This window comes from Podarcis raffonei, chromosome 12 (genome assembly GCF_027172205.1).
Source record: "Podarcis raffonei isolate rPodRaf1 chromosome 12, rPodRaf1.pri, whole genome shotgun sequence".
In the NCBI taxonomy this organism is placed as follows: Eukaryota; Metazoa; Chordata; class Lepidosauria; order Squamata; family Lacertidae; genus Podarcis; species Podarcis raffonei.
Genome location: NC_070613.1, coordinates 59,497,733 through 59,519,313, shown reverse-complemented (window position 1 = coordinate 59,519,313; position 21,581 = coordinate 59,497,733). Strand labels below are relative to the sequence as shown.

General features: G+C 43.0%; 1 protein-coding gene across 1 annotated transcript in view; it reads right to left on the bottom strand.

The window, feature by feature from the left end:
• Nucleotides 1–21,581, bottom strand: part of CNTNAP2 (contactin associated protein 2) — a 971,924-nt gene that overhangs the window by 482,098 nt on the left and 468,245 nt on the right. The window contains exon 4 of the mRNA XM_053359792.1: nucleotides 446–593. Coding sequence (XP_053215767.1) covers nucleotides 446–593 — 148 coding nt within the window. The remainder of the gene's footprint in view (nucleotides 1–445; nucleotides 594–21,581) is intronic.

The following is a 21,581-nucleotide window of genomic DNA, read 5'->3' as shown; positions in this document are numbered from 1 at the left end:
CACCTCTTCAAGCGGTTTTAAGAAAAAGGAAACAAACCCGCAAGACGTTTTCGTCTTGCGAAGCAAGCCCATAGGGAAATTCGTCTTGCGAAGCAACTCAAAAAACGAAAAACTCTTTCGTCTTGCGAGTTTTTCGTCTTCCGAGGCATTCGTCTTGCGAGGTACCACTGTATTGCCTTGGCCCCAAGGCCACTGTTATATCGGAGAAGAAGTCAGCACTTGATTCAGGAACTTCTTAGCTCATAGCTGAGGCACTATGCTACCTCAGGTCTTTTATTACATATGTTATAGTTTGCATATATTACATATGCAATGTAACTACACTCAACCCAAATCCTGCATCCAGATCACACTTGCTTGGATTATACTAGGCTAAATACCATTACACAAGAAAGCTTCAGGAAAGCAGAAATAAAATGACATAGCAGAAGTTAAAAGAACTTACAGTAAGGACAACCATAGACTTCAATCCTCAGGCCAATTTGACCCTCTCCACTCCAGTCCAATGGAAGTATCCGTACATAGCGGGCGATAACTGGATGCTGTAAATCATGCCGGACCACACTGTCAGAATTTAAATTTCCAGGAAATGCCTAGGAGGAAAAACAACACAAAATCCTTTTAGTACTAGGGCTATTTAGAATCTATAGACCACTTTCACAAGAGTAATCCAGTGGGAAACTTGATCCCCACAGAAAGCAACCTGCTTGGTTCACTGCCACGCTGTGCTGCTGCTGCCACACTATCCCACCTGGAAGAACGATCCTAGAAGTTGCATTGCATCAATCCTAGAAGTTGCAACAATCCTAGAAGTTGCATTGCACTCTGCACATCCCAGAATGATAAGAAGTTCTAGGACAGCCATTTTCCTAGCATGGAAATCTTGGCCCACCAGGCTTCCTTATTTGGCCCACCAGGCGGCTTCTGGGGCAAGCCACCACACAACACCCCCCTACACTTGATGTCATGCAGGGGCTTGGCTAAAAGGGGGGAGGGGTTGGCCAAAGCCCACGGGAGCTGTTTCCAAAGGGCCCGACAAGCAGCTTGTTATGGGGAGCATTGCACAAAGCAGGAACTGAACAGGACTACACAGGTCCACACACACACACACACACACACACACACACTGCGTCAGCTGATGCAAAGGGAGGCCAATCCTGCTTGGTGGGAGGGGATCCCCTTTGTTTCCCCATTCATTGCTGTGAAACAGCTGCTGAAACGAAGTGGGGGAGGGGCTTGCTTTTATCAGCACTTTGCTAAAGTGATGTCAAATCCCCTGACATCATCTATGACAACAGATGACTGACAGGTGGGCACTCCCACCCCTTTTCTGAATTTGGATTATGAAGCAGGTTCTGATTGAGACAAATATAATGCATTGTTGAATGGTGGGATTTTTTTTTTTTGTAATATTGTATCTGGAGTCCAAATTATATACTTTTGTATACATTGCTCAGCTGGAGAACAACATTGCAAAATTCAGAGAACTGTGAATTTTAAAAATATGTCTGTGCTCCAGTTCTCACATTGTTTTGGAAAATTTTAATAATAATAATAATAATAATAATAATAATAATAATAATAATAATAATTTTTATTTATACCCCGCCCTCCCCAGCCAAGGCCGGGCTCAGAGTGGCTTACAAGCAATAATAAAAACAAGTTGAATGATTACAACTTAAAAACAAAATTAAAATACATTAAAATATTGAAACATTAAAATATTAAAATGTAGACTTCCGGGTTAGTGCCATCAGCTAATGGCGGATTCCCTCCGAGCTCCGGAGGGAATCGGCTCCGTAGGAGTTGGGTCTTGCCACGGCGGCGACGCGGGGACCCTCAGAAATCACAGGCGGTGAAGCCTGTGAACCTGGGGACTCGGCGGGCACCATTAGTGCCCCCCGACCCGCGAAGGAGCCTTTTTAAAGGCTACGGAACAGGGGACGGGTGAGCGGCACGGTGCTGAGAGTCGACTGCTTCTCCTGCGGAGTGAAGCCGCGCTGCCATGGCCGGAGAGCGCTGACTTCTTCTTGTGAATTGGACCCCTAAACAACAACCCGTGAGTAGTACGGAATTTGGATTTGCAAAGAAAATCTTCTTTGAATTAGGCACGATCGGGGAAGGCGTAAACAGGAAGTCCGCCTCCCCATCCTGTAAACAACTTAAAACAAGGACCTGCTAACTAAGGTCGTGAGAATCCTTTCTCTTTATTGGGCAAAAGACACTAATTTCACGATTTGGCACTATAAGTAATTGTACTGGAGGATAAGAGCTAATTTTGGGAGCTGAGGTACCACCCCCCCTCAGACCCGGGAGTGATCCGCGAGAGAGCCTGTTGGAAAGGTATTGAAGAATTTGACAGCTGTCAAACTAGCTGTCAAGACGGAAAAAGGGAACTTTGTTTCTACTGTTTCTGCTGGCTATATCTATGACAATTTGATGATACTTTGTCGAAAATAAGGAAGAACTGATACAAATTAATTTGATTTTTGGATTTGAACTGGAAGGAACACTAAGTAACCAAAATCCCTCTAGAGGGGTTTTTGGGACATTACAAGAATGGCTGAAGGAAGGGAAATTCAAGCTAAGTTGGACAGAGTTTTTGTTCTCTTGGGAAAGCTACAAGGCCAAGTCGATGTTTTGGCTACAAATGTTGCAACTCTGGACTTAACAGTAAACAAATTCATTGAATTTGATAAGGATTCGACTCAGGAAGCCTATGCAGCTGGCCAAGAAGAGAAACTTGAGAGATTTGAGAGTGAGGGGAAAGAGGTATATGTTGTTCCTGAGGAAAAGGAAGGAGGAGCTACAATGTTGTCAAAGATAAAGGAAGGCCAGAGGCCTGAAATGATGGCTACAAAGGAGAATAAGAACTTGATGATGAAAATCTGGTTTGAACTGGAAACTGAAAGATGGAGGGATCTCCTTATGTGGAGATCTGAAGACCTAAGGATTACAAATTTGACTAAGGTGGAAGGTGGAGCTTTGGGGACATTTGGACTTGAAAGGATTAAGAAACAAGATTTAGGCTCCACTTTTAAAAATGGAGGTCTGGCTGGAAGAAACATGGACCTTATTGGGCTAAAGCTTCTCTGAGATTTGGTGTTTAATACTAAGGACTACCAAAAAAACCGGCAGAGAGGAATTGAGAGAGAATTAAGAGCCTCGGACGTGAGGTCTCCAGGCTGATAGTAGATGGACTGATGGACGTTTGTTGGGGATTGAAACCGGGAAAGGGGGGGTGGAGTCTGGGAATCCAAAGGGTGTATAATTTAACCTGTTCTGTTTTTATTTTGTTTGGATATTTGTATGAAAATTGGGGAAATCGTGGAAGGGAATTTAGGTCGACTTTAGAAAAAGGTTTAAAGAATAAGCAATGATGTATAAATATGAAGTCTATAAGGCAAAATTGACTTTTTTGAAAGATCTAAATATAAAAAGGTTTAAAAATAGGGATAAGAACTTGTTGAACCAACAATCTGAACTGGAATACAAGAGGGAGCGGTGTGGGGAAGTCAGGGAAATATGGTATAGAAAATAAGGATTCTGAACTTTATGTGTTTTTAACCTTTTTTGTTTTTTCTCTTTTTTGATTTTTTATTGTATTATGGGAAAATCTCAATAAATATCTTTTAAAAAAATATATATTAAAATGTAGCCTCATCGCAGGAGGAGAAGGAAAGGAAGAAAGAAAGAAAGAGAGGGAGGGAATCAAATTGGCTCCAAGCCAAAGGCCAGGCGGAACAACTCTGTCTTACAGGCCCTGCAGAAAGAAATCAGATCCTGCAGGGCCCTGGTCTCATGAGGCAGAGCGTTCCACCAGCCCGGAGCCAGAGTTGAAAAGGCCCTAGCTCTGGTTGAAGCTAATCTAACTTCCTTAGGGCCCGGGACCATTAGGGTGTTGCTATTTATGGACCTTGAGGCTCTCCGTGGGGCATACCAGGAGAGGCAGTCCCGTAGGTACGAGGGTCCTAGGCCGTGAAGGGCTTGAAAGGTCAAAACCAGCACCTTAAATCTGACCCTGTACTCCACCGGGAGCCAGTGCAGCTGGAAAAACACTGGGTGAATATGCTCCCATGGCAGAGACCCCATGAGGAGCCTTGCTGCAGCATTCTGCACCCGCTGGAGTTTCTGGGACAGCTTCAAGGGCAGCCCCGCGTAGAGCGAATTACAGTAGTCAAGCCTGGAGGTGACCATCGCATGGATCACTGTGGCCAGGTAGGGGCGGGAAAGGTAAGGGACCAACTGCTTGATGCGGCGAAGGTGGAAAAATGTCGCCTTGGCTGTTGCTGTAACCTGCGCCTCCATGGAAAGGGAGGCATCAAGGATTACACCCAAACTCTTAACGGAAAGCAATGGCACTAATTGGGCCCCCGCAAGAGAAGGGAGTTGGTCCCTCATCCCCATGCCATCCGGGTATGTTCACCATTAAATGTAAACTGAACTGAATGCCTCCTGCTCCGAATGCATTTTCATACTAGTTTGCAACACAGATTGATTCAACTAACAGTTTGTCACAATTCTGGAAGTTTCAAAAGTTCATAATTATCCATTGAGATGTTTAAGCCAGGATACTTAAGTTATATGTTGGTAGAATCACATAGTGCAACCCTCTTTCAAAATGGGGGTGGAAGAAGTGCAGACTCCCTTCATCTAAGAAAAAGAAACCTCCATACACTCAGAAAAATAGCCAAATGAAAGTCTAGTCTTGTCTAGCTTTCTTCAAAAAAAGAAGAAATTTTAAATGCATAATGTGCATTTTAAAAAGAAATAAAAATTAGGGAATTTCTGAGGCAGGGCAGCATTCATTATGCCTTATGGTCACCCACCTGCAGTCTTCATAAAATCATAAAATGATGGAGACCCCAAGGGCCACCTAGTCCATCCCCCTGCAAGGCAGGAATCTCAACTAAAGCAACCAGGACAGGTGGCCACCCAACCTCGGCTTAAAAACCTTCAAGAAAACAGAGTCTGGAACTGAGGGAGTCAGTTCCACTGCCAAACAGCTCTGTCTGAAAGTTCTTCTTGATGTTAAGTCAGAATCTCCTTTCTTGTAACTTGAAGCCATTGGTTCAAGTGCTACCCTGCAGAGAAGGAGAAAACAAATTGGCTAGGTGTTCCCTTACCACCTTTTCCTGTCTTGGGCTGCAGCTCCCTCCTTACATCATTTATTCTGTTATCACCAGGTGGGGAATCGCTTCCCTTTTGGGGGAAGACAGAGGCAAAGTAGGTGTTCAGCAGTTCCACCTTCTCCCTGTCATCCAATAACATTTCTCCATTTCCATTCAGTGAACCTGCTAGTTGATTGATCTTCCTCTTGCTTCAAGCATAGCCAAAGAAAGCTTTTAAAAATTATTTTTAACCTCTCTTGCAAGCTTGAGTTCATTCTTAGCTGGACCCAGCTAACATCCCCCCTGCAACTGCTGGCTAGGTAAAGGTAAATGGACCCCTGACCATTAGGTCCAGTTGTGGCCGACTCTGGGGTTGCGGCACTCATCTTGCTCTTCTGGGTCATGTGGCCAGCATGACTAAGCCACTTCTGGCAAACCAGAGCAGCGCACGGAAATGCCGTTTACCTTCCTGCCGGAGTGGTACCTATTTATCTACTTGCACTATTTATATATCTACTATTTATCTACTTGCATGCTTTCGAACTGCTAGGTTGGCAGGCTACCCCTTTGGTATTTCCCCTTTCTTCCATTTCTTATACACGCCCTTCTTGCATCTCAGCTCATCTGTAAACTCCTTATGCAGCCACACCCGTTTCCTTAGATGCCTCCCACTTTTCTTTCTTGTTGGAATTGTCTGCATTGGGGCCTTCAATATCCCACTTTCAAAAAACTCCCATCCATCTTCAGCAGCTATGTTACATACTCGTTCTGAATATGCAGATCAGCTCATAAACTCAGCAAAGGAAACATTTCTTCCATCTCATTCATCCTCCTGACAGTGCTATTATGATTCTGTTAGTTGACTGCATTGTGCTGGACCACACTGGCACTCAGGGAAGCATGTAGAGGCTCTCCAATGCATTTATGCTCCCAGAAGTAAAATTAAGAATGTTGCGGCCTTTTATTTTATGCACCTTTTGGCACAATGATACATTTCACTGAGCTCCAAGCAAACAATACCTTCTTGTTAATTCTGCTTTGCTATTTATTTATTTTTTAATCCACAGGATGGCATCTTTCTTCATAGCCAGCAGTAAATGGCTATAAAACAATTGTACTGTTGTACGATTCCATAAGCTATTCTTCTTCAACACTCTAGTACACTTTTTAGTGGATATTTCAATTTATTTTCCTTACTATAATGAAAATCAGATAAATAATGGATTTGGGGGAAACAGCTGGCAGTCAGAAACACACTGTTTTTGCAATGTTTTCTACAGGACAACATGTAGCTGTAGCCTGAATGAAGGACTGCTTCAGTATATAGGTGGAATTTTAATTGTAATATTAACATGAACTTTTAAAATACTTTAGATAGTCTCTCCTCTCAACGTTGGGTCTGGATTGCTGTATATTTTTCTGAAGCATAACCATCCATTGCCACCTAATCAACACTGTGTTCTTTGTTTATTAAATTACACACTAATATTTGGGCCAGGACAAAACAGTAACTTACCAGCCTAAGATGTTACTGAAGTAGCTAAACGCAAAAAGCACCTTCTCACCTAAAGTGGTATTTTCACGTGAGCAGTGTAACAACAGAAGATTTGCAGCTGTCGGAAAGGAAAACGCAATCTCCCATAGCTTTGCTCTTTCAGCATTATCCTGGTTGACCTACACAGCTCAGAAATCCGTATCTTCATGCTAAAAGTGTCAGCAACAGTGGCGTAGCGTGGGGGGTGCAGGGGGGGCCAGCCGCACCGGGCGCAACATCTGGGGGCTAGGGTTAGGGGGCGCAAATCCACGGGTTAGGGGGCGCAAATTACTTGGCTTGCCCCGGGTGCTGACAACCCACGCTACGCCACTGGTCAGCAAGCCTGTTTTGGCTCACACAAAAGTCTTTGTAAATTTAATTTCAAACGCAGCACCTTCTTTCACCTAGAGGATTTTCTAATAATTTAAACAAGTGTGTACCTACTCAGCACCTACAATGACAGCCATCATATAACAATTCTCTCCATCACATGCTGTAAAGGAAGCCTATTGTGGGAGAATTGTGTATTTTGAGGAGACAGTGAATTGGTTTGTACAATTCTTCCTCCTTGCTTTTCGACACTTCCTAAAGGGTTGCTGTCAAGTGCTTTTGGTTTGCTTTATTGTCTTGATACAGGTAGGTAGTTGTGTTGGTCTGCTGTAGTCGAAACAAAATAAAAAAAATCCTTCCAGTAGCACCTTAGAGACCAACTAAGTCTGTTATTGGAATGAGCTTTCGTGTGCAGGCACACTTCTTCACATACACACATGCACATGAAAGCTCATACCAATAACAAACTTAGTTGGTCTCTAAGGTGCTACTGGAAGGAATATTTTAATTGTCTTGATTTATACTTCCGGGTTCCCGCAAGTTGGCAATTGGATGGAGAATCTGACAGCTCTGTCAGATTTGGCTTTGTAGAGCGGATGGGGAAGAGCGCGAGGGCCACACACCTCGCCCAAAAACCCAAGAGGAGCATTAGGGTGTCTCGGGGTCCTGCAAACTCATGGACGGCGCCGTGGATCTACCAAAAGGAACAGAGAGAGGGGCAGGCGAGCCGTAGGCACCGGTGCAGCTCTACAGAAGCAAAGCCTGTGATCCAGCCATGAGCAGTTACCTTTCCGGACATTGTGCCCATTGGAAGGTGAGGAAAAATTAAAGAATTGATTAAATCAATTAATTTGGCAAGAAATTGGGAGTGGAAAAAGGAAGTCCGCTCCCATTACTGATGCAACAGGCATGAAATACCTGCAAGTGAATTGTGGGTGAAACGTACTTTGGAAGACAGGTTAACTAATGAACAAATAGGTTTAAAAAGACTGCACTCAGCTGTTTAAGGCAGCCTCAATATTTTTAAAAATAATGAACTTGACCGGAACTCTATTTGAACTTGAACATAAAATACGGTGAGATTGAACTTGACTTAAAATGGAGGATAAACCTGAGAAGGATTATAATGTTACTTGATGGAAGACTGTTTTAAAATTTCTTTTCTCTGGGAAAAAATATTGGAACCTATCTCACTTCTGGAAAAGTGTTCTAGAATTTTTCTGATGGTTGAAGACCCCCAATTTAATGGAATTCCAAAAATGTTTCTACTTTATGAAAAGGCATTAGCATTAGACTAAAAGAAGAGGACTACCTACTGCTAATATTGGACTAAAACAAACTCAAAATTAAAGGTTCAATATAGATTTATTATATTTACAATTTTAAAAGTTATTTTGATGTTCATTAATGTAAAGATCCGAATATGTGATTGTTAAAATTTTGTAATTGTGAGTAACTTGGAAGGGGGGTAGGTTGAAAGCACTGGCTCTCTCTACTGAACTTGATGATGTCCTTGGTAAAGTACTGATAAGGTTAAAAATAACACTTTGTGTGGTGGGAAAGGACATTTTGTTTTGAAAAGAGGAAGCTAGGAAACAGGGAGAGTATTGACCTCTCAGTTTAAATCAGAAATGGCAGAAATAAAAATATCACAGTGTCAAAACAAATCAGCCAGGCTCTAATGCAATTGCTTTTAGATTTTAAAAGAGAACTGTTTGATCAATTTAAGGAAGATGTCAAGAAGGCAGCTGTCAAAATTTGGGAAAATACCAATTTAATTTCAGAGACAGTGTGACAATTAAAAGAGGCAAATGCATGATTAAGACAGGAATGGTAGAGGGACACGGTTTGAGAAAAATACATGGGAAAGTAAGAGTGGTTCAAAATAAAAATAGTACCTCATGTGAGATGTTCTGGGAGTCTTTTACAGATAAAAAGGATACTCTGTCTGGAATGATATGGGAGGCTTTGACTGTGATAGAGAAGAAACAGAAGGGGAGGGCAATAAAAGGTTGCTATATGTGGTGGCAATGTAAAATCATTAAAAAGGCCTGGGAAAAGACATATAAGGATTGGAAAGGAATGTGGGAAATGACGGTTATTTTAAAAAATTGAAGATGTGATATTGAGACGTGCAGGTTTGGATGGACTTACTGCATGAAATATATTGTTCCTGTACTCAGGAGTGGATTCCAGGCCAAGAGCTGCCAGCAGCTCCTCCAGAAGGAAGAAGTCTCCGCCAGAGAAGAAGGAGAGCGGCAAAACAAACTTTTGAACTAGGCAGGATAAGTTAGATAACTTAAAACCTAAGAAAGAAAGAACTCTGAATTTAAAAAGGTGGTAAATGTTCAATGCATATTTTTTGAGTTTTGTGTATTGATTTTTACATTAGTATAACTTTTACATGTCACTTGTATTAAGATGAAGGTTTAAATTGGATTATGAAATATATAAGGTTTTATGGACGTGCATGAACAAGTATTAAACAATGAAACCAAGAGGGGGAGGGGAGGGAAGTCAAGTAAAATTTACTTATGCTGTTATTTTTTCTGTTTTATTTTTTTCTCATTTCTTTTTAAAAAATGTTGCTGTTATCTTCTATTCTTTTATGCTATTTTTTGGAAAATTAATAAATGTCTTGATTTACTGTTTGTGCCTCAGGGGCAGGCATCAGCCGGGTGTGGGGCTACCTGGCAGGCAATGCAACGTTCCTCACACCATCCCAGTAATGACTTATGGGATCAGTGGCAGGAATTCAGGTATCAGGCCACCCAGTCCTGAGGGTCTGAAGTATATAAATCTCCCAGATGGGGTGTGGCCCTGGAGCTTTGATGTGGGCCCAGACTGGTAGGGTACTGACTGCTGGGTGCCTGGTGCTGCTCCCCTCTGTTTCCTGGGGCTCCCAGCAACTGAATGGGGATGCATCTTATCTTGCTTATCACAGAATCCTAGAATTGTAGAGTTTGAAGGGACCCCCAGAGGTGCTCTAGTCCAACCCCCTGCAACGCAAGAATCTCAGCTAAAGCCTTCATGACACATGGTCATCCCACCTCTGCTTAAAAACCTCCAAGGAGGGAGAGTCCACAACCTCCCGAGGGAGACATCTGTTCCACTGCCAAACAGCTCTTACTGTCAGAAAGTTCTTCCTGATGTTTAGTCAGAAGCTCCTTTCATGTAACTTGAAGCCATGAGTTCGAGTCCTACCCCCCAGAGCAGTCTGCTTAAAGACTGTTTCACTGCTTTGTATTTTGTATTAAGCCTGCTACTGAATAAAAGCACCAAACTTCTCTTCATTGGTGCTGTTATTACTGCTGAATACAAAAGAACACTTGCATTTGGCAAAACACATGCTGGACAACAGCTTTGTGCTTCATGTGAAGCTGTAGCCTCCAATGGTCCCTTATGCTTTGACAGACTCAAATGTTGCCACCTGGACTGGACACTTGGGCCCAGTGGGCAGCTGTTTATGCCACAGCTGCAGTCTTCCATCACACCGTAAAGCAGTCCTCCCGGCAAGTTTAGGAGTCTGTCCCTCTTTGTCTGCCCTTGGAGAAGGAAGAGGTTTTAAATAATTTTTGTGCCTATCATAGCCTCTTATGGCACTGCAAAATATCACCACAGCTACAACTGAAAAGGAAATACCATATTTGATCTGCTATGTGTTTCCCCTCATTGCTCAGTGGTTAGCACAAGTGGCAGATCTTGGCATCCAATAACTGGGAGCAGCACTTGCTTGGAAACATATTCTGAATACTTTGGACTGAGCCTGTGCATATACATGACAGCACATCTCTGAGATTTAATGCGGTTCCAAACTTAATTACCATGGCTCATAACCAAGGAGCTCTGGAAGTGTAGCTTACTGAGGCTAGGAGCCACCATCAAACAATCTTGGTCCTCCAGATATTCTTGGACTCCAACAACTTGCGTCAGTCCCAGCCAGAATGGTCAGGGTTCAGGGATGATGGGAGTGGTAGTCCTGCAACAGCAGGAGAGCCAAAGGTTCCCCATCCCTGACACAGCCTTTTTCTGATCTGTGCCCCTTTCACTTTTGTTCACTCATGACCCCATTCCATCACGTTTTTGCATTAGTCTCTGGTTTATTTTTCAAAATGCACATGGAAATTCACATTTAAATATATTTTTGAAATATTTTCTGTCAAAATATGTATTATTAAATGCAATTTGAGGTGGGAGGGGTATCCAGTGGGGAACATTTAGGAAGTGCAGAGGCTGATGGGTAACTTGAGTTGTGATTCACACATCAGTCAACCAAGTGTGTCTCAGGCAAGTCAAATCACTATTCACAAATTCTGAATTCCTTTAACCAAACTGTAATTCCAGAAGACACATTGAAAAAAGTCGCAACTAGCTGACATATGGTTTAAAATTTGTAGGACAGATGTGCCCAAAACAGAAACAGTTTACATCAAAGTGTGAATTTCACAAAAGCATGAAAAGACAACAGTTGCTCAGTTCATCCAGTTGCTTCTATCTCCCACCAGGTCAAAGACTCAAAAAACATGTATCCCTTTATCAACAATTGTCAAGGAATCAAAACTAGGCAAATCTGATCTTTCAAAACCTTTATGTTGCAGATGGAACTTTGGTTCAGTTCCTGCTGTGTGGACATTCCCATCTGCACAAGTTTTGCAGTCTAAATCTGATATAGATTAGATATACTGGTAGATATCACAGGCATTTATGTCATATTTAGTAATTTGGGGATCAAATACTGATTTAATTATTATTTTATTTTTAGAAACTACATTTAAAGTCTACACATTTATTTCCAGAACACAAAAACAATAGGGTAAGAATAAAAAGAGAGACCATTACGTCTTGTAAAGACGTCCACAAACGGAGTCCTTTGCTGAGGGTTTCTCAACCCATGAAACACAAACCAAACCAAAACTGAACATCAAAAGTAGTTTAGTGAACCGTCAGGTTATCAAAGCCTACAATGTGGAAGCCACAAAGATTGAAATAAGGGATTTCTTCAACTATTCAGTATTTTACTGACCTGACCAGTAAACTTGTTTCTGGGAGGCTTCCAATACTGGTCCATAAAGCTTTGCTCATGACCTGCCAGCAGAAGGGGCAACACATAGGTTTGCCGGGGTCTATGTGTGAATTTTATTTTACTCGTGATACCTATCCTTACCTTCTACCACAGAACTCTGGGGTTCTCTTTCCCCTTCCCGTTTTATGATCACAATAAGCTTGTACATTAGGTTGGTCTGGGAGATGGTGACAGGCTCAAGTGAGCTTCATGGCAGAGTAGCAACGTGAATGTGGAGACCAGTCCCAAACTCAAGCCACAGGGCCACAGCCACAGCAGTTCTTAGGGTGTAGCTAAATTTGGTGGGCCTAAGGGGGTGACATTTATAGATTTTATTTATAGACTTCATTATAGACTTCTCCCCACACCCTTAATTTAAAAACTAGGATTAGCTTAATTTTTTTTAATCAAAAGATGGTCCCCCCAACTGTTGCTTCCCCCTCCACAACTGCATTGCCCAAATGATTTGTTCCAAAATGTACTGATATTCTTACCCAGGAGTACTATATGAATACACATAGCTATTAACTATTAACGAAGGCCAGTGCTTTTTTTCTAAAAAAAATAGGTTTTGGCACTCACCATGAAATTGTTACAGTAAGTGTAAGTGCCACACTTTTTAACAACAACAAAAAGAGCTGCCAGTACTGCGTACCCTTGAGTACCCCCTGAAGAAGAAAAACAATACTTCAGCATCTGCAGCCTATCAGACTAGTATTTAATAAGCACAATGCACCACCTCACTATCATGCTCCATTTTTAAAATATGTATGAGCATCCAGGTCATAGTATGACTTTTGCAACCTGATCCCATCTACCTTACCCCAAAATGTTGCTGAGTTCCATGGAACTGACTTCCAAGTCTCAGGCAGGAGCAGCCAAGATGGTGCCATGCGGCTTTGGTTGCCCCACAAGTCCCATCAGCCCTGGCTGCTGAGAAAGGGAGTCTTACAGCTTCTGCAGGAAACTGTGTTTGCCACCCTTGCCTGGCCTACAACTATAATCCTATGCACAATCTAACCTAGGAGTAAGTACCTTAAAACCCAGCGGGACTTACTTCTGAGTAAACACGCACAGGAACAGGATGTGCATCTAGCATCCTGTATTTCCCAGGAATTAAGGAAGCCCTTTCAAAATCAATAGAACTTCCTTCCAAGCAAGGTAGTGAACAGAGGAATGGGCACTGCTTCTTTTCTGGGGAGACGCAGGGGGACGCAGACCCCTAAACATTTTGTGAATCTTTGTACTTTTGTCCATTTACTGTATTTATTTTCCCCAATTTGAACTATAAAATGGTGATTTCCTTGCGTCGAAATAAGAGTACTCCTAAATATCTTTTAGAAAAAAAGCACTGGGAATGGGCTCCAATTAACCACAGCTGAATTTTCTAAAATATGTACATAAATGTGGTATGTGTGCACACAAAAAAAGAGAGTAGAGGTGTCATAAATTTCCTTGATAATTAAAACACATTTCATTTTACTCTTCAGTACAACAATATACTTTGAACTCCAGCCTTCATTTAGATAAATGACTTACAGTAATACACATTCAGTGTATAAAGCAAACATCAGGCCCAAAATCCATCATTGCAAGCCTCGAAAAGAATCAATTTGCAGGGCCTGTGAATTATGTGCTGGTGTCATTAAATCTCCTCTACTGACAGTGTTGCATTTGTATACTTAGAAAATCAGATTTAAAAAATTGAACTTTATGCAAATCATCAAACCTCTTGTTTGCCAAAGTTAACAAACACTTCATTAAAATATGTAAAGAGTGTAACTCAAATCAGTATCATAGTTTTAAAAGGGTTAGATGTAACATAAATGTGCAATGAATTTACTGTTGCATTTTTTTCCAGATGCAAATATCCAAGAAAAAGGTAAGCTATTTCCTCAGAGCAGCTGTAGCAGCATTTAGCATCTGCATGCATATCTATCTTGTGACGCCACTTTGACTTCTCCTGAAATAACTTTTTCCTGTGACTCAGTGGCTGGTGAATGAAGTGCTCCTTCTGTCCTGAAGACGCTCTCCAAAGGGTGACCTGTTCACAGTGTGAAAAAGCTCTTGTGTCAATGTCTAGTGTTATCCAGGACTATCTGGGCATTGGGGCTTTCTTCCAGGGATCATATCCCTTTCTGCTGAACCAAACCCTATGTTTTGCTGTGTAGCTCATACCCAAGGTATGATTTGAAGGCAAAACAAGCCTCCGCCTTGTTGCTGCTAAACAGGTGTGTCTGGTCTTTGCCAGGATGGGAGGATTTTGGACCGTAGGACTCCAGACTGCAGAAGGGGGGGGGTTACATTTTGGAATATTCCACATAAATAGTCTTTTGCATGTCAAAACAGGGGCACAGAATCATAGAATTGTAGAGTTGGAAGGGACTCCAAGGATCATCTAGTCCAACCTGCTGCAATGCAGGAATCTCAACTAAAGGAGAGATGGCCATCCAACCTCTGCTTAAAAACCTCCAAGGAAGAAGAGTCCACAACCTCCCGAGGGAAACCATTCAACTGTCAAACAGTTCTTGCTGTCAGAAAGTTCTTCCTGATGTTGAGTTGGAATCTCCTTTCTTGCAAGTAGGGTCTTCTATCATGGAGGGCACGTGTTGCGGTGAGATCACCAGAAACTGCCTCCCTGTTGTGGGGTGGGACCGTTTGGATGGCCACAATACTCCACTGGTTGCCCCTCTGTTGCTGGGGCAGAAATTTGGTCAGTTGGGTTGGCTATTGGCTGCTGAGGGGCTACTTAAACTGCTTCATGTCGCTGGAGAGTTTCACTTTCTTGCGATGTGCAGCAGATCACCCGCCCTCCTCTCCCTATATTTACGGTTGTTCTTATGGCTTTGCTATGCCTGTCTAGGGGTCGTCTGCTTTTGGAGCAGGGGCCTGGTAGGAATTCTGCCATTTGGCTGATTGGCTGGTGCCACTTGGTTTTTGCCTGCCGTGTAGCAAATTGTCACAACTTTTTAAGGTTGGCGGTTAGGCATTGGTTCAATGTTTTGTGGAGGGGATGTGGTTGGCTGTGCCTGCCCCTCCATTTCTGCTGCTAAGGAATTCCATTAAAGGAATCCAGGGGCTCGCCTTGCTTTTGTCCAAACCCTGTTAAGGGGCTAGGGCCACGCCAGAGCCCCTGGGAGCATCTGAGGCGTGCTGTGAGATCGAAAGAGTTCTTGCTCCTGCAGGATGCTTTCCCTTACTGACATATGGTGGTGCCCAGTGTCAGTCCTGTTCCTGCCACCGTGCAGGTTCAAGTAGCCTGGAACCAATGCCTAAGCAACCACTCACATGCTGTAATCAATAAAGTTGTGGCCAAAATTCAATGCCCAAAACCTTAAACTAAAATCTGTGTCTATTGTGTCTTCATTTGGGGGTAGTTTTGGGGGTCTTCACATGCAACTTGAAGCCATTGGTTCAAGTCCTACCCTCTGGCACAGGAGAAAACATGCCTGCTCCATCTTCCATGAGGACAATAATACTACAAGATCATTCTTCCTGATAACACCAACATTCTACTTGCAGTGAACATTTTATGTGAAGGAGCCTTTTAAAATGCCATGTGCCCAGATGTTCTGCTAAAACTGGGGAGCCCCTGGACCAGGGACTTTCCAGGAGGGCCCCACCCTTTCTATTTGTGATTTACTTTTGAAGAAACATCAAAAGATCAGGCTATTTAGGTATGATGTTCCTCCAGACAGACATTAGGCAGGGAGGAGAAACTCACTTTGCACTCAAAGACAAACATATCCAATCTGTACTTTCAAAAAAAGATGTAAACAAATAGGCATCTATTACTATAAAGTGTGCATATAAATACCAAATTAGTAAAAATAACCTACAGAAATCCTTATATTAGGGAAGACTGCTAGCAAAAATGTGTGTTTTAGTCAAAACTGCATACCACATGTGTTTGTTGGGGAAAATTGCACTGATAAACTGGTGAGCTTTCATGAGGATTTTTTTTAATGCAAATTGCAGCAGAAACAGAGAACTGGATTTAAGATTAGAAAAGGGAGAAATGTAGAGAACCACAACTGACAGATTCGTTTGGCAGGGATAGTTTATTTGGTAGAGCATGAGACTCTTAATCTCAAGGTCAAGGGTTCAAGCCCCACATTGGGCAAAAGAACCTGCAAAGCAGGGGCTGGACTAGATGACCCCCATGGTCCCTTCCAACTCTGCAATACTTCGATTCTATGATTCTATCCTTCCTGAATATACCTTTCTCATAAGCAATGTGATTCTTTTCATATAGAAGTACACACATCAGCATATTCCAAGAACTTTGGGTATTTTTAACCCCATACCGGTAAGAAAAGGCTCAGGGTAAAATGCCTTGGTGAAAAACATCTGAAACTAAGCAATGAAGTTCGGCCTCCATTGGAGGTCCACGTCCCAATGTGGTGCCACCACTGAGAAAGCCCTGTCCTGAACTTCACTATATTTTACTTCTTTGGAAACGGTATACAGAGCAAGATCTTAAAAAACACAGAGACTTGTATTGCATTGTGCAAATGTCTTCCCAACCTTCTAATTTAAAATCATCTTTTATACACAGTCTTCTAGAATATTTGGAACTGGTTCCAAATTTGTGCCATTCTTTCTTCCAAGAATATTTAAAGGCAGAGAAGAATGCAGCAAGGTCAGATATTGCCAATTCAGAGCTTGATGCAAGAATTGAGTGCAATTTCATGGTCTGTATCATACTTGTCAAGTGCCCCTCATTGTGAGTGACAATTGCATTTGACGCAGTCCTAGCAGCTCTCCAAGTGGCTGAACGGCAGCACATTGCAAAACCTATCTCTACATCTCATGCTTCTAAATCTTATGCATCAGCACTTGACAGCCACATAAAGCTTTGCTAAGGAAGTTGGTTAAAACTTTTACTTCACGAGAAGTAAGCTAGCTTCTTTCCATTGACACCCAATATCCAAGGAATGTTGTAAGTGGGCCAGTAATATTGGTTTAAACTTTGGAACGACAACCTTTATTTGATGCATGGTAGGCAAAATTAAATTCATAAACATTAAAAAAACCATTTTGAGTTAGGTCCCAGGAGCACAGAGCTTGCCCCAAACTGCAAAATATTTAGAAAAAAAGGCACCTGAGTAGAATGCAAAGGAAGGCAGAATCTTCTGGGATATAGAACAGGGGTGCAAAAATTAAAAGGAGAGGAAACCCTCAAAACCACATTTTGAGAGAGTGGGCCTGTCATAGAAATGAAAGCGCTGGATCAGGCCAAAGGCTGTCGAGCCCAGGATCCCGTTTTCACACCCAGGATGGACCCTGCCTCCCACTGTGGAGATGCAATAGAAATCCTCCATGAATTTCTCCAGCTCCCTTTCAGAGCCATCCGGTGACCTTCACGGCATCTTGTGGGAATCCACAGTTCAGCTGTGTGCTGCTGTGTGAAATGCTTCCTTTCAGCTTCTTTAGGTGGCTCAGGTTCTAGTCTTCTGAGATTGGGAGCTTGAAAATGGGCATTGCAAGTGGCTGCAACAAGCAAAACACTGCTGTCTGAGATGCTCCTGTTCATGCTTCTGCTTTAGTTGAGATCCCTGCATTGCACGGGGTGGACTAGATGTCCCTTGGGATCCCTTCCAACTCTACAGTTCTATGATCCTATGATTCTTACAGGTAGGTGTGCCCCCTTCCAAAATACTCCCCCCGTTTTTTAGCTTCCCTTCCAACGGTTAGTCCCCTGTGTCCACGGAGCAGGCTCAGTCCTCAGGGAGGTATCTCTGGGTCCCCCACAGGCACTCTGTGTTCTGTTTACAACACTGACCTGCCTCCAGGCCGGAGGATCCTTCCCTCTTTTGTGCAGATGGTGCTGTTTGGGCTACACTCTACATACAGAGAAATTGTCTGCAGCTAGTTTATAGGATAGCGATAGTGAGGGATAAATATTTGTGTGCCCAGGCAGAGACCCCCCGACCCCCAAGAGATCACCCAGAAGAAATGAATAATAATGACAACGTGTTATTGAATTAAATTGGCCACAACTTTATTAAACTTTCAGGTGTAGGAAGACCTTGGCTTAGGCATTGGGCATGTATCCCTCCCAGCCCCCCAAGCCAGGGGACTGAGGCACATCAGATCCGGGGAGGGGACACTGCAAGACGTCTGTTTACGCAACCAGACAGGCAGCCCCCTTTTCCGTACAACACTGGGGAGTTCACTGACAGCCTTTCAGTGTCTGGCCAGTGACTCCCCTCAAATAAAACCCCTTTAGCAGGGAACCCTGGAATCACCACTGTGGGGAGGGGGTGAGTCACTGCTACACACACACACACACACACACACACACTTAGGGAAGACAGACTAAAGGATTCCTCCCAAGGCCTAAAACCGCCAAAGTTGTGACAATTGCTACGGGAAAGGCAAAACCTGCGCAGCAGGGAAAATTACTTCCCGGATCTTTAGCAGCAAACCATCATAAGACAGTAGCAATGCCCGCTGAGCTGGAAAGGAAAGGCTCAAACAAAGGGAGGTTTGGGTGGGTGGATGGAGCTCCGGAGCTGACTGCGCACTCACAGGTTGGCTGCACCCCTCTACTATACCCCTAAATGGCGCCCACCGGATGAGTGAGCGATCATTCCAGAACCCTTTATATTTATTGAAGGCCAGATGAAGCCTCTTTGACCGAGACAGAACAATGTAAGGCAAGGGAAATGAATGAGCCAGCATTTTCCCCAGGGGTGCTAGCAAACTTTTGAAAAGGGAAGGGATTTTGGACCCTGCTGTGACTGAGGGCAAATCCACACTTAGCTCTCCTCTGTTCTTCCCAGGCATGGCGCTCAGTTTGAAGCACCGTGTCCAAGCATCCCCCACCCCCTTTTTGGTCCTCAGCTTTCTTCACACACACAAAAAACACCTCTTTAAAGCTCAATTGGAGCAAAGATTGCTTGTTCATTTCCAGACAGCAGTTGCGGCCCCGCGTGGAGGGGTGTGTGTGTGTGAAAAGTCCTGCATATGCAGCCAGCTGACATCACAGTCAGCCTTGGCTCGCTGCGGGGCTGGTGGGGTTGCCTGCAGAAATTTAAGTTCAAAATGGGCCAATCATGGCCCTGGCAAGGTTTACCGGCCATGGGCTGGATCACTCCCACGGATATTTACTTGTATTCCTAGCCCCTAACTGTTCCTGACTCAGCTTATTGCACTACACTGACTCAACCTCCCCACAGACTCTATCCCAATTCATTCCCACTCCAACCAACCACCCAACTCCCAACAAACTCCCCCTTTGTTCCTCCCAGAGCTGGTTTTATAGTCCCTCTGACTCCACCCCCTGGGTTCTGACTGGGTAACTTGTTAAACTATTTCACCTCCAGCACTCTCATATGTTAACGTCGCACTCGTGGACTGGTAAAACAGTCTTCGTGGGCCGCATCCGGCCAATGGGCTGCACTTTCCCAACCCCTGCCCTAGTGGGTGGGTGGGGGTGCTTCAGTGATGGGCCTGACGGAGCTAGTTTTCAGTGTGCATCAGGAGGAGAAGCACTGGGTTGGATCCTTAGTCAAAAATGTTGTTGAGGTGTCCCACCCCTGGAGCAAGGATCAAAATTCAGGAGACCCCAGTAATGGGGTCCAGCGGCAGGGTTCCGTCCGAAAGCCTGACAGGGGCTAACAGGCCATAGATCACCCAAAATGGCGACCTGGCAGGATTGCCCCATTTGATTTGCGTTCTGGGGGGATCCTTCACCAGGATCATCCCTGATGGAGTTATTAGCCAGCAAATGGGTTACCTGATTCATGATACATACCTAATGCCTATGTCAAAACCAACTTACATCTGTAATCAATAAAGTTGTGGCTATTTTGATCCCAAGCTGGAGTCCTGTCATATTTGCTGCTTCTACACTTCTTGACCCCTCCCACCAGTGACCTCTGACCTGCTGCGCTTGGGTCCACAAATATCAACCCATGGAAAACTCGAATTGACATTTGCTCCCATTCGGCTTTAAAGAGCAGCTTTTTGCAGGGCAAGCTCATCCCACCACACTTGAAGCTTGGGCCTTTGCCTGGCAAGTGTGGATAAGCTCCAAGGCTTATCCTTTTTTTAAAAAAAAAGATATTTATTGAGTTTTTCCACCTTTATACATTAAAAAATCCAAAAGGAAAAAACAAAAAAGTTAAAAACACATAAAGTTTACAATCCTTATTTTCAATGACATATTTCCCTGACTTCCCCACACCTCCCCTTCTTATATTCCAATTCAAATTGTTAATTCAACAAGTTCTTGTCCCCAATTTTTGACCTTTTTATATTTAATTCATTTTTTAAAAAAAACAATTTTAACTTATAAACATCAGTATTTAAACATCAGTGCTCATTCTTAAAACTTTTTTCTAAAGTCGACCCAAATTCCCTTCCACGAATTCCCCAATTTTCATACTAATAACAAAAAAAAATAAAAAAAAATAGATTATTATTCTGCACCCTTTGGATTCCCAAACCCCACCCCACCCTTCCCGGTTTCAATCCCCAACAAATGTCCATCAGTCTTAGTCTACTATCAGCCTGGAGACCTCACATCCGAGGCTCTTAATTCTCTCTCAATTCCTCTCTGCCGGTTTTTTGGGTAGTCCTTAATATTAAACACCAGATCTCGGAGAAGCTCTGTCGCGATAGGGTCCATATTTCTTCCAGCCAGACCTCCATACTTAAAAGTGGAGCCCGAATCTTGTTTCTTACTCCTTTTAAGTCCAAATGTCCCAAAAGCTCCAACTTTCACCTTAATCAAATTTGTAATCCATAGGTCTTCAGATCTCCACATAAGGAGATCTCTCCATTCTTCAATCTTCAATTCAAAACAGATTTTCATCATCCAGTACTTATTTTCCTTTGTAGCCATCATGTCAGGCCTCTGGCTCTCCTTCGTCATCTGCAACATTACATCTCCTCCTTCCTTTTCCTCAGAAACAACATATATCTCTTTCTCCACACTCTCAAATCTTTCAAGTTTCTCTGCTTGTCCAGCTGCATGGACTTCATGAGTCAAGTCCTTATCAAATTCAATGGATTTGTTTACTGTTAAGTCCAGAATTGCAACATTTGTAGCCAAAACATCAATTTGGCCTTGTAGCTTTCCCAAGAGAAGAAACACTCTGTCCAATTTAGCTTGAATTTTTCCTCCTTCAGCCATTCTTGTAATGTCCCAAAATCCCCTCTAGAGGGATTTTGGTTACTTTATCTTCCTTCCAGTTCAAATCCAAAAATCAAGTTAGTTTGTATCAGTTCTTCCTTGTTTTCAACAAAGTATAACCAAATTGTAGCAAATATATCCAGCAGAGATAGCAGAAACAAAGTTCTCTTTTTCCTTCTTGACAGCTAATTTGACAGCTGTCAAACTCTTCTATATCTCCTCAACAGGCTCTCTCGCGGATCACTCCCGGGTCCGGGGGGGTGGCACTTCAGCTCTCAAAATTAGCTCTTATCCTCCAGTGAAATTACTTATACTGCCAAATCGTGAAATTAATGTCTTTTACCCAATAAAGAAGAAGAAATTCTCTCGACCTTAGTTAGCTAGTCCTTGCTTTAGATT